Raw genomic sequence first — 13,080 nt, forward strand, 5'->3', positions numbered from 1 at the left:
TATTAAAAAACTGATGATGAATTGTAAAGAAATGACCTATCATCATCGATGGTTAATGATAGGCTGATAGCATAAGAAAGGAACCCTAATTTAAAAAAAAAAAAAATTGCTTTCATTATTGTAATTTGTAAGATATAAGACCCCCACTTACATTTCTTTTTCAACTTTTCTTATCTTCCCATAATTATCATTTTTATTATCATTATCCCTCAAATCTTCATACATGCTTACCTACCCCAACAACAACAATTCCCTCCTCTTCTTGACTGTGTATTTTCATTCAACATAAATTTAAGCTATCCATAATTTTATGATAATGTATAATATGAAAATTCTACAATGCACTCTTTAAAAAAGTGTACTAATTGCATCTTTATTTGTTTCGGTATTTAAAAAAAATAAAAAAATCAAATTTTTTGTTATGATTATATATGTTGTAATTAATTAAAACAGTTTTTCAAAAAATAAAGTTATAAAAATTAAGAATTTTGACAATAATAAAATATTGTTTTCTGTTTTAAAAATGAATTCACTTTTGGTTAATATTATTTTTAACTAACCAAACGTGACTTGTATTTTGAAAACTTCATAAATAATTTTTTATTCTCATTTTTAAAAATACTTTTTAAAAACAAAAAAATAAAAAATAATACCAAATATGCTTTTAATGTGTCGAAAATAAAATTTAAAGAATTTATTGCACGCTTAACTTTTTTATTTTATAAGCGCGTGAAATAAATTATTTGAAAGCTGAATTTTATATTGTAAATAATTTTAAATTTCTCAAAATTTATTAAATATCTACAGTATACACTTGTATAATATATACTAGATGGAATTCTCTTCTTTCTCCATCCATTAGTTTAGTATTATTGTTCATAAAAGTCTGAGATTTATAACTATAACCATTTAAATTAAAAAAATTTCTTTATTTATTTTTGTTTTGAAAATTATTATTAGGTAAATAATAATAATATTAATAATTTCAGTGCTCTTTCTTCTTTATCACTAAATTAGTATTTGTACATAGAAGCTGAGATTGAGGATTTGATCTTAGTTTTGGCCAGTAAAGATTGATTAATCTAATTAGTTTCTCAAAAATAAAACAAAAAAATAATAGAAAAATCATTTTTTTTTAAAAAAAAAAAAAAAATCCAGAGTCTGGTTCTTTAAGTTGTGTACTTTCTCTCTCCAGCTAAAATATTCCGGGAAAATCCGTAATGGAACTTTAGAATTTTCTTCCCAGCCAATCAGTTTCTTAGAAAGGGAGTTTCGATTCTCGAATGGAGGAGGGACTAACAGTCCTCATTCCTTCCGACCCCTAAAAAGTGTATTAAATCTTTTCAAATACCCAACCCATTTTCTACTAATGGATTCTCGCCGGGCTCCGCGTACTGTGATCGATCCAAAGATTCGCCAAGTAGGGTTTTTCGCCCCACCCGACAGAACCAATTCCAGTCAGTCCGAACCCATTTTATCTTCCCCTTCTTCTCCTCCAGTAGCCGAAATCTCCCCCTCCGGTAACTCACTTTCTCCGGTCATGATCCCTCCGCCGCGTCACACTAGTGACAACCGTACGGTTCCGTTAGTCGCAAATCCCACTTCCCCTCTCCGCCGAGAATCCATCGCCGCTGGCAGCAGCTATAACCCGTCGGATTTCTTCCCCTCTACTATGTCTCCGACGGCGTCCTCTTCTTTCGCCGGTAGGGTTGGATTGAGCTACGGCGAGTTCTCCGACGACGTCATTTCGTCGCCTGGCCGAGCTGTCAGGGGTAGCTCAGTTAGGGCGTCTGCTGCTTCTTCTTTACCAAGTGGAGGATTCGATCTGGCGGCACTTAGGTCGAGTAGCGTCCCGGCGAGTGAGTTGACAACAGTGTCCACCGTCGACAAGTTACCACCTGGTATTCCTCTCCTATGCTTTTTTTTTTAAATGATTTCTTTAATTAAATTTACTGAATTTCTTTTTGGGGATTGTGTTGCTTTGAATTATTAGGTTTAGGGTGTTTGGTAAATAAAGTGTGAGAAGCTTTTGGTGGAAATAGTCTCTACTGGGTTTCCCTACTTTTCAGCCTACTCAGGCCATTTTTTCTCTCCTTTGGATACTAAAATTGTCAAATCAAAGGGTAAAATATAGCGATATGATGATAAATTTCTTTAGATACAAGAAATGTTCATGCTTCCTTTTTCTTATTATTAGTTCATAAGTATGAAAAAGCTAGAAAAGAGGACAAATTTATGGGGTTGTAAGAAATGGATTGTTTATTGATTACTGGTTTTAGTTATTGAGAGGGCAATTCATAGACTGACCATGGAGTTGTCAAGTCTTTTACTTTTCTTGAATGATTATGGAGATTTGTAGAAATAGGTATGAGAGCATAGGAGACTTTGATGTAACATTTAGTTTGCAATTAGCAGGGAAAACCCAGAGATGACTGTGTGTTCTTCTTCCTGTTAGTAAAATATAGGGAAATTGGATACCATGTTTGTGCTTCAGAGAGTCTATATGCCTGTAAGAATCTTGTGAATAAGATGAGAATTTCTTATTGTTCACAAACATAGGGGAGTCTTGTGTTTGTAAGAGTTTAAAATAACACAATTCATGAACCAATAAATGCAGAAAAAGTTGGAGGAGCATCAGGTGGTTTGCAAAATGACAGACCTCTGAATTCAAAGCCAGCAAAAGAGAAAAGCACAAAAGCTGAAAGGCGTGCCATTCAAGAGGCCCAACGAGCTGCAAAAGCTGCTGCTAAAGGTGCAACTGACATTTGTGCTTATTCATCACGCTTTTTAAAGTTTATTTAGTATTTGATTGAATCATTTTACAAGTCATTGAATAGCTTGTGTTTTCTTTTCATCATTAGCTGATGGGGGTAAGACACCTGCTGCTGCTTCGGCGGTGAATGTGAAACCAGCTAAAGCCACAAAGGCCCCTTCACAAAAGAATGACAATGTTTCAGTTGCAGCCACTGAGAAGAAGGTTGGTGATCGTCAGCTAGAAAAGGATAGGAAGAAAGATGTGCCTCAACCACGCATGCAGTATGATGACAAGAGCCGGGTCGAAAAGGCAAAAAGACGTGCAATGGTAAACCAAACTGAGGCTACTAACAGAGTTGAGTTGTTCAGGCATTTGCCTCAATATGAACATGGAACTCAGCTTCCTGATCTTGAATCAAAGTTCTTCCAACTTGACCCCGTGCATCCTGCTGTATACAAGGTATGTATACAAATGTCATTCCTTGCACTTAATGATGCATTCTTAAATAATGAATATAAATTGTCTATGATATGAGGTAGTTGGTGGTATTGCCTTTCTGCTAGATGAAGTTAAGATTCTTTGTTATTAGGTCTTATCTTTGAGATCATTCATTATGAAATTTTATTATTACATTGGTCTAAGGCAGCCTTCCGTTTTGGTGCCAGGTTGGGTTGCAATATCTATCAGGAGATATTTCTGGTGGCAATGCTCGATGTATTGCAATGCTGGAAGCATTTCAAGAGGCAATCAAAGACTATTCCACACCTCCTGAAAAGAATCTTAATCGGGATTTGACCGCAAAAATAAGTAGTTATGTATCATTTCTTATTGAGTGCAGGCCCTTGTCCATCAGCATGGGAAATGCAATTAGGTTTCTTAAAAGCCTTATCGCCAAATTACCTCTTACCCTCTCTGAGTCAGAAGCAAAAACATTACTTCAGTCAGATATTGATCGTTTCATAAGTGAGAAAATCATTCTGGCTGATAAGGTGATCGTCAAACATGCTGTTACCAAAATCAGAGATGGTGACATTCTTCTCACATATGGCTCCTCGTCTGCAGTTGAAATGATACTACAACATGCTCATGAGCTTGGGAGACAGTTCAGAGTTGTAGTAGTGGACTCTCGTCCAAAACTAGAAGGCCAACTCTTACTTCGTAGGTTGGTGGAAAAGGGTCTTAACTGCACTTACACTAATATAAATGCTGTATCATATATCATGCATGAAGTTACTCGTGTTTTCCTGGGTGCATCATCAGTATTATGTAATGGAACAGTATACTCCAGAGTCGGGACTGCATGCGTTGCTATGGTTGCTCATGCATTTCGTGTACCTGTTTTAGTGTGTTGCGAGGCGTATAAATTTCACGAAAGGGTTCAGCTTGATTCTATATGCTCTAATGAGCTCGGTATGCATTTCTACCAATAGTTGATCTCAAATGGGCTTCTCATTCTGCTGTGTTTGAGGGGCTTAGTTTTATCTGTTCCGATTCTTGCAGGTGATCCAGATGCCATCTCCAAGGTTCCTGGTAGAGAGGAAACCATTGGTCTGGACGACTGTGCAAAGAGTGAAAAATTACAACATCTGAATCTGATGTAAGTATTGATGATTCTAGTAATGCAGTGTCGCAAATGTTTGTTTTTATACTGTTGGCTAATTGGCCCTGTTAAATTTTGATTGGCAGATATGATGCCACACCTTCAGATTACATATCAATGATCATTACAGACTATGGCATGGTAAGGATTGTTGAAAATTTGAGTATTTTCTATTCATCTGTTAGACTCTGGACGAGGAAATGTTGTCAAGACTCTGGTGTTCACTCTGGAATAGACACAGTTTCATACTGGCATATCTTTTGTTCACCCACACTGACAATGTTTAATGTTTGCATAGACCTATTTGGCAACTAGATTTAGCACTTATGTCTTATCGACACAAATGATAATTTCTCTTTTCACTTTGTTCTGTCAGGTGCCACCAACTAGCGTGCCTGTCATTGTTCGCGAGTATCGAAGAGAACACTTGTGGATTTAAGTCCTTGTGACATGAATCAAGGAGAGGCCCTCCAAATTTTGTGTGCAATGCTGAAATGAATGTCAGCATCCTAATAAGACTACAGAAGTTTTTGTTGCTTCATTTCTTTTCTAGTTCTCATCATTTTGGAATAATGGTACTTGCCCCGGCAAGTTTTTGATGTTTTGTATTTGTAATTTTAGTCCTGACTCAGTGAAGAGTGCAATATTTTTGCCTCTCCGGGCAGATTCAGCCATGCATTTTTGCCGTTACTTTTTTCTTTTCATTTTTTTGCTTCTTTCATATTTTGTTCGCTGATTTGAGGTTGTTGGCTGGTGTTGTACTTGAATTTTGATGTAGAATTACTTATTATTATTTTAAAAAGAAAAAATTGCATGCTTTAGTCATGAATTATGAATTCAGTTCAATCCAATCTCTCTTGATCTCATCGGATTTTCCTGAAATTAAATAAGTAAGATTTGTCTCTAAATTATGATTTTTGCGGAGTTTTGTTTCTTTATTTATTTATTTTACAAAAATTTGTTTTGAATTATAAAAATTGTTGTGCATATTTTCTTTTAGTTATTTAATGTGAATTTTCCGTAGTTTTAAGTTAAATAAATTCTTGTATTGTAATTATATTGGTAACTCATGATCACATGGGCTAATTATTTTTTAAAATTGTACGAAATGTAACTAAAGGGATAGTTGCAATAATTTATTTGGTTTAGAAATTTTCGCTACAAATAAATAAAAATTAGAGAACAGAACTCTATCATGATCATAGTTAGGGGAGAAAAAACCTTGTTTATTCTTTGAAATTTAGCTTAAATTGTGAAAGTGAAGTTTTTGAACCTTTAACAATAACCACCTTAGACACTGTTCCTTTACCAAAAACCAAAAGGATGAAAAAGAATATTTCTCTATTCGTGGCTCGGAAGTTTACATGTAAAATTTGGAACAAGTTCTTTTTTTTTGTTCAAGGAATTGCTACAAGGCATTTTGGTGTTCCCAATAAACCACAGTATTTTATGTGAATTAAATGTAAAATTAAATCCTATAATATTGAACCTCCTAAACTAAAAGCCACTAAGGCTAACTTAGTGGTGAGGGAGGGATGAGAAAAAGGGAAAAGTCATGGGTTTTAAGCTATTAAGTTAATATATGATTGTAAAAATACCATTACGCTACACTCAAAAAAAAAAAAAAAAAAAAAAAAAAACCTCCTAAACTAAACATATAACATGGTGTTGCACACTGTAAAGTACTTCAAAGCAACGCTCTTATTTTTCTGGCGTTTTACAGTTTTCATCCTGCATTGTAAAGGGTATGCAGTATGCACCATCGCGATTGTACAAGATAAAAGGCCAAATGTGTGTGTTCTTTTCAGGCTTCTAAGTTATGCAGATTGCAAAGTCAAAGCATCATAAGGCAAAAACATTATAGAGGACAAACAAACGAAATTGCTGAACAATATAATGAATCATGCAAATACATAGCAAAAACATTTTGATCTAGCAAGTATTACTCCTCACTCCTACAACTATGGGAACTATTTTGGTTTCATTTGGCTTACTCTGTAGCTTCTCTAACAGTATCAACTTTTTCATTGGTAGAAGTAATGACAGCAAGAATAACAAACCCGCCAAGAACCACAACCAATAAACCAAGAGAATTCACCAACATAGCCTCAGTTGAGTAGCGTGATATCACTTGATTGGTCTGCAGAAATGTGACTTTTTCTAAGATACCAGTAGTCACAGTAGCAATGGCAAGGGCATAAATATAAACACCCAAGAACACATGCCATGGCAGCAAGGTAGCTCTGGTACTTGCAGCCCCGCCCGGATACCAAAAAGTCACGAATCCAGCAGCCCACTGTGCCAAAGCAGAAGAAAACACGATTTCACATTCCATAAGAGTAACTCCAGAAGCTAACTCAAGTTAAAAGTATATAAGAAAATGTAATGTTTGGGAGAAAATGATCCAAAAAGTTACCTGGAGGGTGAATAAAAATAGGCAAGCTAGGCCTAACCAGGAATGTAGGCTGTAAAAGTTGTCAATGCCCTTGTCATTGTGAAATTTCAAAGCAGCCCATACACCAATAATGCTGAAACAAAAAGCAAGAAACTGTAGTCCAAGATGAACTAATTTTTTGAAGCTTTTTGTTCCAGATACAGTCTTGTACACTAACATGGCTGCACCAATCCACAACAGTCATTTAGTTCAAGAAATTAAAAACGAAACTCTAGAATTCAGTTATGCAGTCCTATAGAGAAGACTCTTGTTAACTCAAGTGGTTATCGTCGAATTGAGAATGATATTAATCCATTTTCATCATTTCAAAATGGAGAACGATAAAACAACTTCAGTTCTAAGGGAAAATTGAACTCCATCAAATTCAAAAATGCCATATTAAGGAGTTGGCAAGATTCTAACACATTGAAGTACAAAAATTAACAAGCACAAACGCCTCTTTTAACAAAATCTTTTCTTATGAAGTTCAAGAAAATGAATTTTTAGTAGAAGTGAATTTGCAAAAGGGGAATAGTGTTTACCTTCTCCATTTAGTAATACAAGACCAAGTACCATCAACACAGGATGAACCTGCATACGAGACAAGAATGCCAAGTTAAAAAAAAAAACATAAATGCTAAAACCAAGATAATCAATTTTCATGGGCGTGCTTCAGATGCTGAAACAAAATAAAAAAACATATCCCAGAAAGAAAGAAATATCTGACATAGCAATTTGTTTTTCCAAGTCTATAAGTTTTATCTAATGCCATAGAAGCAATGAAATATCCCAAGAAATGGCTCAAGATCGATAAAAAGCCCGAATTAATAACATGAATCCAATTGGTACATGATACCATAATCTCTACAAACTGAATTTGTTACAACTTTAGGTGTAAGGAAAACATTTTCATTAGCTCTCTATACAAAGAATAAAAAAAACATATAATCATATGATTAACTCAAAGACAAGTAACAATGGAACCAACGGTGATCTCAATTAGTAAACGATAAATTCACCCAAATCAAAAGTCCAAAAGAATAAGAAGCTAAACCCATTAACCATGAGAGAAAGAAGATTCAGAATAGCAGCATTTGAATTCAAAAAAACAAAAGTAAGGATCATAATGAGAATCACAAAACAAAAACGAAAGAGAGAGAGATGGGATACATTAAAAATGAGATCTTTGTTATCAGAGATGAGAGCCAAGCCTCCTCTAAAATGGTTTGTCCAGGTAAAAAGCAGAGCGGCGACAATGATTCCGAAAAGTCTGATGAAGAAGATGATGGGAAAGCGAATCACCGGAACTGAACCCATTCTCGCTTTAGCTCTGAAAACGGTTCTAGGAAGAGACCCAGAAAGATTGTTCATGAGGAAGATAATTGAAAAGCAGAGAAGCTTCTTTTTCTTCTTCTTGCCGAAGCCTTGTTAAACTCATCTCTCTCTTCTCACCTTCGGATCTGTATACCATATTCTCAAGCTCTTTCTTTGACTCAGACCAACGTGCTCACTCATTACACATAATACGACGCCGTATCAAGTCGAAAAGACGTGCTCATTGTAATGTCGTTTGATTTGGGAATATAGAAACGACATTTTGACGGTTTCTCATATCAAAAGAAGAAAAACAAGAACATTTTTACAATTTCTATAAGATTTGATTTTTGTATTAAATATTGTGATTTTTGTCGTTTGATTTTTTTTGATAGATTTAATCACACTCACAATATAAATTTTGTTGTTTGATAATTGAGTGTAGGAGTAACCATTGGTGATAGATATTATTACCTTTTCCAACAACCTAAGTCCTATCCTTACCTACACTACAGAACAATTGAGCCAAAAAAAAAAAAAAACTTAGCAAAAAAAAGCATAAATATCATCATAATATATTCATATACAAAAGGGGTGGAGTTAGAGATGGAAATTGGTCGATTAATGTATGGGGAATGTAATTTCTGCTCCCATTCCCGCTACGTATTTATACCCCCGTCCCCGCTCCATCTCCGTTTAATAACCAACGGATTCGGGGTAGGGTAATACCCATCGGTTATAGGGAACTCATCGGGTATCCATTAAGGTAAAATGAAAAAATAAATTAATTTAAAATAATTGAAAAAAAATAAGTTAAACCAATATTCTCACAAATATTTATTATGCATTCATAATTCATAGAAGATAAAAAATAAACCTACTTAAAAAAAGCATAACTTAATAGAAAATAAAAACTAAATATGTGTCAAAGTTTGAAAAAAAAAACAAAAAAAAATATATATATATATATATATATTTATATTGGGGTCGGATATGGTGCGATAGTATTATTCCCGCCCCCGCCCCATTCCCGCTTCGGTTATTGAAATTGTCCCCCACCACCGCCCCATTAACCACTAAGATGAGGAATCCCCACCCCATTAGGGGCGGGTCCCCGTGGTTACCATCCCCACGGTATAAATTTCCATCTCTAGGTGGAGTATGGTCAATGCCTTGCAATATGTGTTAATTGTGTCCAATTGTTGACAACTTACTATAGGCTTCATATAGGGCATTGGCCCGTTGTTTTCCTCTAAGATGTAGACCAATGCTACAACATAATAAGTTGGTTATATACGAAAGTTATAGTAAAAGTGTTCATCAAACTACTCTTATACCATACAAACCACTCGCATCATACTATACTGTACAAAAAATATAGTTTGAAATTCTTTACGACGTGATTACGGCTGCATTTTCGTCAAACCATGCAGTACGATGTGATTTGCGGTTTTAAATTTAATAATACCATACTGCATTATATATTATAAAAATACTAAATTTTACACTATGATTTTTCTTTTATATATATGAACAACTCATATACTACATATTAATTAAATTTAAAGAACATTCATATTAATTATTTTCATTTTTAATTTTTTGTTAACTTATCTCAAATCTTTTTTGGTAAACTTGAAAAGATAATATTTTACAGTCTATTGGGCTTGAAGAAGGGCAATACCCTCTTAAATGCTTGGGACTGGAGTGCCAATGAACCAACCAAATAGAGAATGGATGATTGTGGTATCATAATTGATACAATCAAGAAAAGGTTTCATACTTGGGCCTCTAAACAATGAGGAATTTTCATAAAAGGAATTGAAGGTATAATTAATTTATGGCATAATAAATAATACCATGAGATATTTGTAAGTTTTTTTTTTTTTTTTAACATTTATATGAGTTTTTAATGCTATATTTTTGTAAACAAAAATGTGAAAATTCTATATTTGTAAAACAATAATAAGGTTCGCCAGAAAAGTCAACAGTATCGGAAAAGTCGTAGGTGCCAGAAAAGTCACCGAAAAAGTTATTGTCGTCGGAAAAGTCACTAAAAAAGTCGCTAGAAAATTAACCGTCACTGGAAAAGTTGCTGAAAAAGTCACCAGAAGTAGATATCTGAGATATAACTAAAAATAGAACTGGTTCTATGAATAAAAATTAATAACTCAAACGGGTTATAATTGAAATATAACCGGTTCTATAACATAATGAATAAAAATAAATAACATAAAATAATTCAAACCAATTATGATTAAAATAGAACCGGTTCTATGACAGTGTTATAATGAATAAAAACAAATAACACAAAATAACTCAAACCGGTTATAACTAAAATAGAAAAATCAACATGCTCCATTCAAGAAAAACATTCATTCAACATACTCCAACCCACCAAATAATTACACTCATACTATATCCACCCAAAAAATATTCATTCATTATGTTATATAACCAGTTATATTTTAGTTATAACTGGTTGGAGTTATTTCGTATTATTTGTTTTTATTCATTATAACATTGTTATGGAACCGATTCTATTTTAATTATAATTGGTTTGAGTTATTTTGTGTTATTTATTTTTATTTATTATGTTACAGAACCGGTTATATTTCAATTATAACCAGTTTGAGTTATTTTGTGTTATTTATTTTTATTCATTATGTTATAAACCGGTTCTATTTTCGTTTATATTTGAGACATCTACTTCTGGTGACTTTTCCAGTGACTTTTTCCGACGACTGTGACTTTTTTCCGGTGAATTTTTCGACGACACTAACTTTTTCGGTGACTTTTTTGGTACTAATGACTTTTCTGGCAAAACTTATTATTATTTACAAATATGAGATTTCTATCTTTTTTTTTTTCAAAAATATGGCATAAAAAAGCTCATATAAATGTATTTTTTTTAAAAAAAAAAAAAACTCATAACCTCATAGTATTATTTATTTATGCCATAAAAAAGTAAACTCTTATCATGTTCTCATATATTGTGTAATTTCTACTTTATCCTATATAGAGAGGATGCAACTTATTGATTTAGTTTTATTGGGTTTGAGAAACTATTAGATGAATATTTTTATTTTTTTTCTTAAAGTGTTATTAATTAAAGAGATTAAAAAATATTGCAAGACATTTTTATGGGGCCAATGTGGAAATAGAAGTAAAAATTACTTAGCTTCTTGGGATTTTGTTTGTCTCCCTAAGAAGTTTGGTGGGTTGTGTTTTAAAGATGGTTCTAATTGGAATCGAACCATTCTTGCTAAATTTTTTTGGGCTATCATGAAGAAGTATGATGTGTTATGGGTGAAGTGGGTCAATACAATATACTTAAAGGGGTGAATTTCTGGGAGTACCAACTCCCGCAAGATACCAACTGGTCTTGGAAGAAGATTTGTCATCTTAGACATGTCTTCAGCATGCAAAATGTGTTGGATGCTGGTATGAAAGGTAAGTTCAAGGCTGCTCTATTACATAACAATCTTCTTCAACTTGATCATGAGAGCTACTTTCGAGTTGTTTGGAATAGACTTATCTTGCCTAAATATATGTTTATTATTTGGCAAACTATGCATGTTCATCTTCTTACTAGGGATCTCCTCCCTCGATTTGGTACTGATGTTGTTGAAAATATTTGTTTTGTTTGTGATTTGGGAATTGAGAGTCATTCTCACTTTTTTTTCGAGTGTCATTTCTCGGTTCAAGTGGTGATTGCAATATTTGGTTGGATTGGCTATCGAGCATGACCTTTACACTTTAATGGTTGGCTGAGTTCTATAACTAATATGGCAGGGAAGTTGGAAGCTGAAATAATTTTTGCTATTATTGCGCAGTGTATAATATATGGACTAATAGGAACAAGTGCATCCATGAAGGGTACTCTCATACAGTACTACACTTAGTTACTGATATTAAAAGATGTATTAAGTGTCGATTGTATAACTTACAAAAAAGAAAATTAAATACTTGTAATTATAGAATGATTAGTAATATTTTGGATTAAGTTTTTCTTTTTCAGTAATGTTGATTGGGTGTTTTGGTTCTGTTGTTGTAATTAATGATTTTTCTTTTTTGATAAAAAAATATATTATTATTAATATATATATTGGAGAACATTGTCCTGCATGGATTAAATGTAAAAGTATTGAGCCATATATAAGAACATGGGTTACTCCACTCATTGCCAATTGGTTTTGAGATAGAACCCCTTGATTCTCAACATGGTACCAGAGCCATATCCCTTGCGGGCAAGTGATCCTATCCGATCCGCACCTATATAGATAGTCCACTCTGATACGGTTCAAGATTGATGAGCAAAAAATAACCATCATCTTGAGGGGGAATATTGTGGACATTGTCCCACATGGAATAAATGGTAGAGAATTGAGCCATATATAAGAACATGGGCTACTCCACTCATTGCCAATTGGTTTTGAGATGGAACCTCATGATTCTCAACATGGTATCAGAGCCATATCCCTCGCGGGCAAGTGATCCTATCCGATCCGCACCTATATTGATAGTGACCATGTCCACTCTGATACGGTTCAAGATTGATGAGCAAAAAATAGCCATCATCTTGAAGGGGGGTATTGTGGACATTGTCCCACATGGAATAAATGGTAAAGTATTGAGCCATATATAAGAACATGAGCTACTCCACTCATCACCAATTAGTTTTTAGATGGAACTCCATGATTCTCCACATGGTATCAGGGCCATATCCCCAGCGAGCTTTAGATCCACACCTATCTAGATGGTTAGCCGCACGAGATCCAGAGGGTGAAAAGACGCCTGAGATCCGAACAAATATAAGCGAGCAAATGGCAGGGCCTGTGATAAGGTGATTCAACATTGGTGAACAAAAATAGCCACCATCTTGAGGGGGGTATTGGAGAACATTGTCCCACATGGATTAAATGTAAAAGCATTGAGCCATATATAAGAACATGAGCTACTCCACTCATTGCCAAT

The 13,080-nt window shown here is 34.1% G+C and overlaps 2 protein-coding genes across 3 annotated transcripts; one reads left to right on the forward strand and one right to left on the reverse strand.

Moving 5' to 3' along the window:
- The first annotated feature begins 832 nt into the window (after positions 1 to 832).
- Positions 833 to 5,201, forward strand: LOC115699406 (uncharacterized). 2 transcript variants are annotated; one of them, XM_030626797.2, is made up of 7 exons: positions 833 to 1,901; positions 2,618 to 2,752; positions 2,862 to 3,214; positions 3,421 to 4,165; positions 4,256 to 4,352; positions 4,442 to 4,496; positions 4,732 to 5,201. In XM_030626797.2, the coding sequence occupies exons 1-7, from the start codon at positions 1,370 to 1,372 to the stop codon at positions 4,792 to 4,794; spliced, it is 1,980 nt and encodes a 659-aa protein (XP_030482657.2). In that variant the 5' UTR covers positions 833 to 1,369; the 3' UTR covers positions 4,795 to 5,201. The 2 variants fall into 2 exon arrangements, with proteins under 2 accessions (XP_030482657.2, XP_060957955.1); XM_061101972.1 differs by having other exon boundaries at positions 901 to 1,901; positions 4,442 to 5,201.
- Positions 5,202 to 6,213: 1,012 nt separating this feature from the next.
- Positions 6,214 to 8,368, reverse strand: LOC115701362 (transmembrane ascorbate ferrireductase 2). The gene is made up of 4 exons (XM_030629140.2): positions 7,960 to 8,368; positions 7,332 to 7,380; positions 6,772 to 6,971; positions 6,214 to 6,651 (listed from the first exon to the last, which is right to left on the reverse strand). Exons 1-4 carry the CDS (start codon positions 8,158 to 8,160, stop codon positions 6,346 to 6,348), a joined length of 756 nt encoding a protein of 251 aa, XP_030485000.2. The 5' UTR covers positions 8,161 to 8,368; the 3' UTR covers positions 6,214 to 6,345.
- Positions 8,369 to 13,080: the final 4,712 nt, after the last annotated feature.

The sequence above is a fragment of the Cannabis sativa genome, chromosome 8 (genome assembly GCF_029168945.1).
Source record: "Cannabis sativa cultivar Pink pepper isolate KNU-18-1 chromosome 8, ASM2916894v1, whole genome shotgun sequence".
In the NCBI taxonomy this organism is placed as follows: domain Eukaryota; kingdom Viridiplantae; phylum Streptophyta; class Magnoliopsida; order Rosales; family Cannabaceae; genus Cannabis; species Cannabis sativa.

Bases quoted from the DNA above. Each gene is read 5' to 3' on its own strand.
- LOC115699406 (XM_061101972.1), top strand. From the start codon at position 1,370: ATGGATTCTCGCCGGGCTCCGCGTACTGTGATCGATCCAAAGATTCGC. The intron at 1,902-2,617 runs GTATTCCTCTCC...CAATAAATGCAG, and splicing joins CGTCGACAAGTTACCACCTG to AAAAAGTTGGAGGAGCATCA. The intron at 4,166-4,255 runs GTATGCATTTCT...CGATTCTTGCAG, and splicing joins TATATGCTCTAATGAGCTCG to GTGATCCAGATGCCATCTCC.
- LOC115701362 (XM_030629140.2), bottom strand. From the start codon at position 8,160: ATGAACAATCTTTCTGGGTCTCTTCCTAGAACCGTTTTCAGAGCTAAA. The intron at 7,381-7,959 runs GTATCCCATCTC...TCTCGTATGCAG, and splicing joins ACAAAGATCTCATTTTTAAT to GTTCATCCTGTGTTGATGGT. The intron at 6,652-6,771 runs GTAACTTTTTGG...GCTTTGGCACAG, and splicing joins TATTTTTATTCACCCTCCAG to TGGGCTGCTGGATTCGTGAC.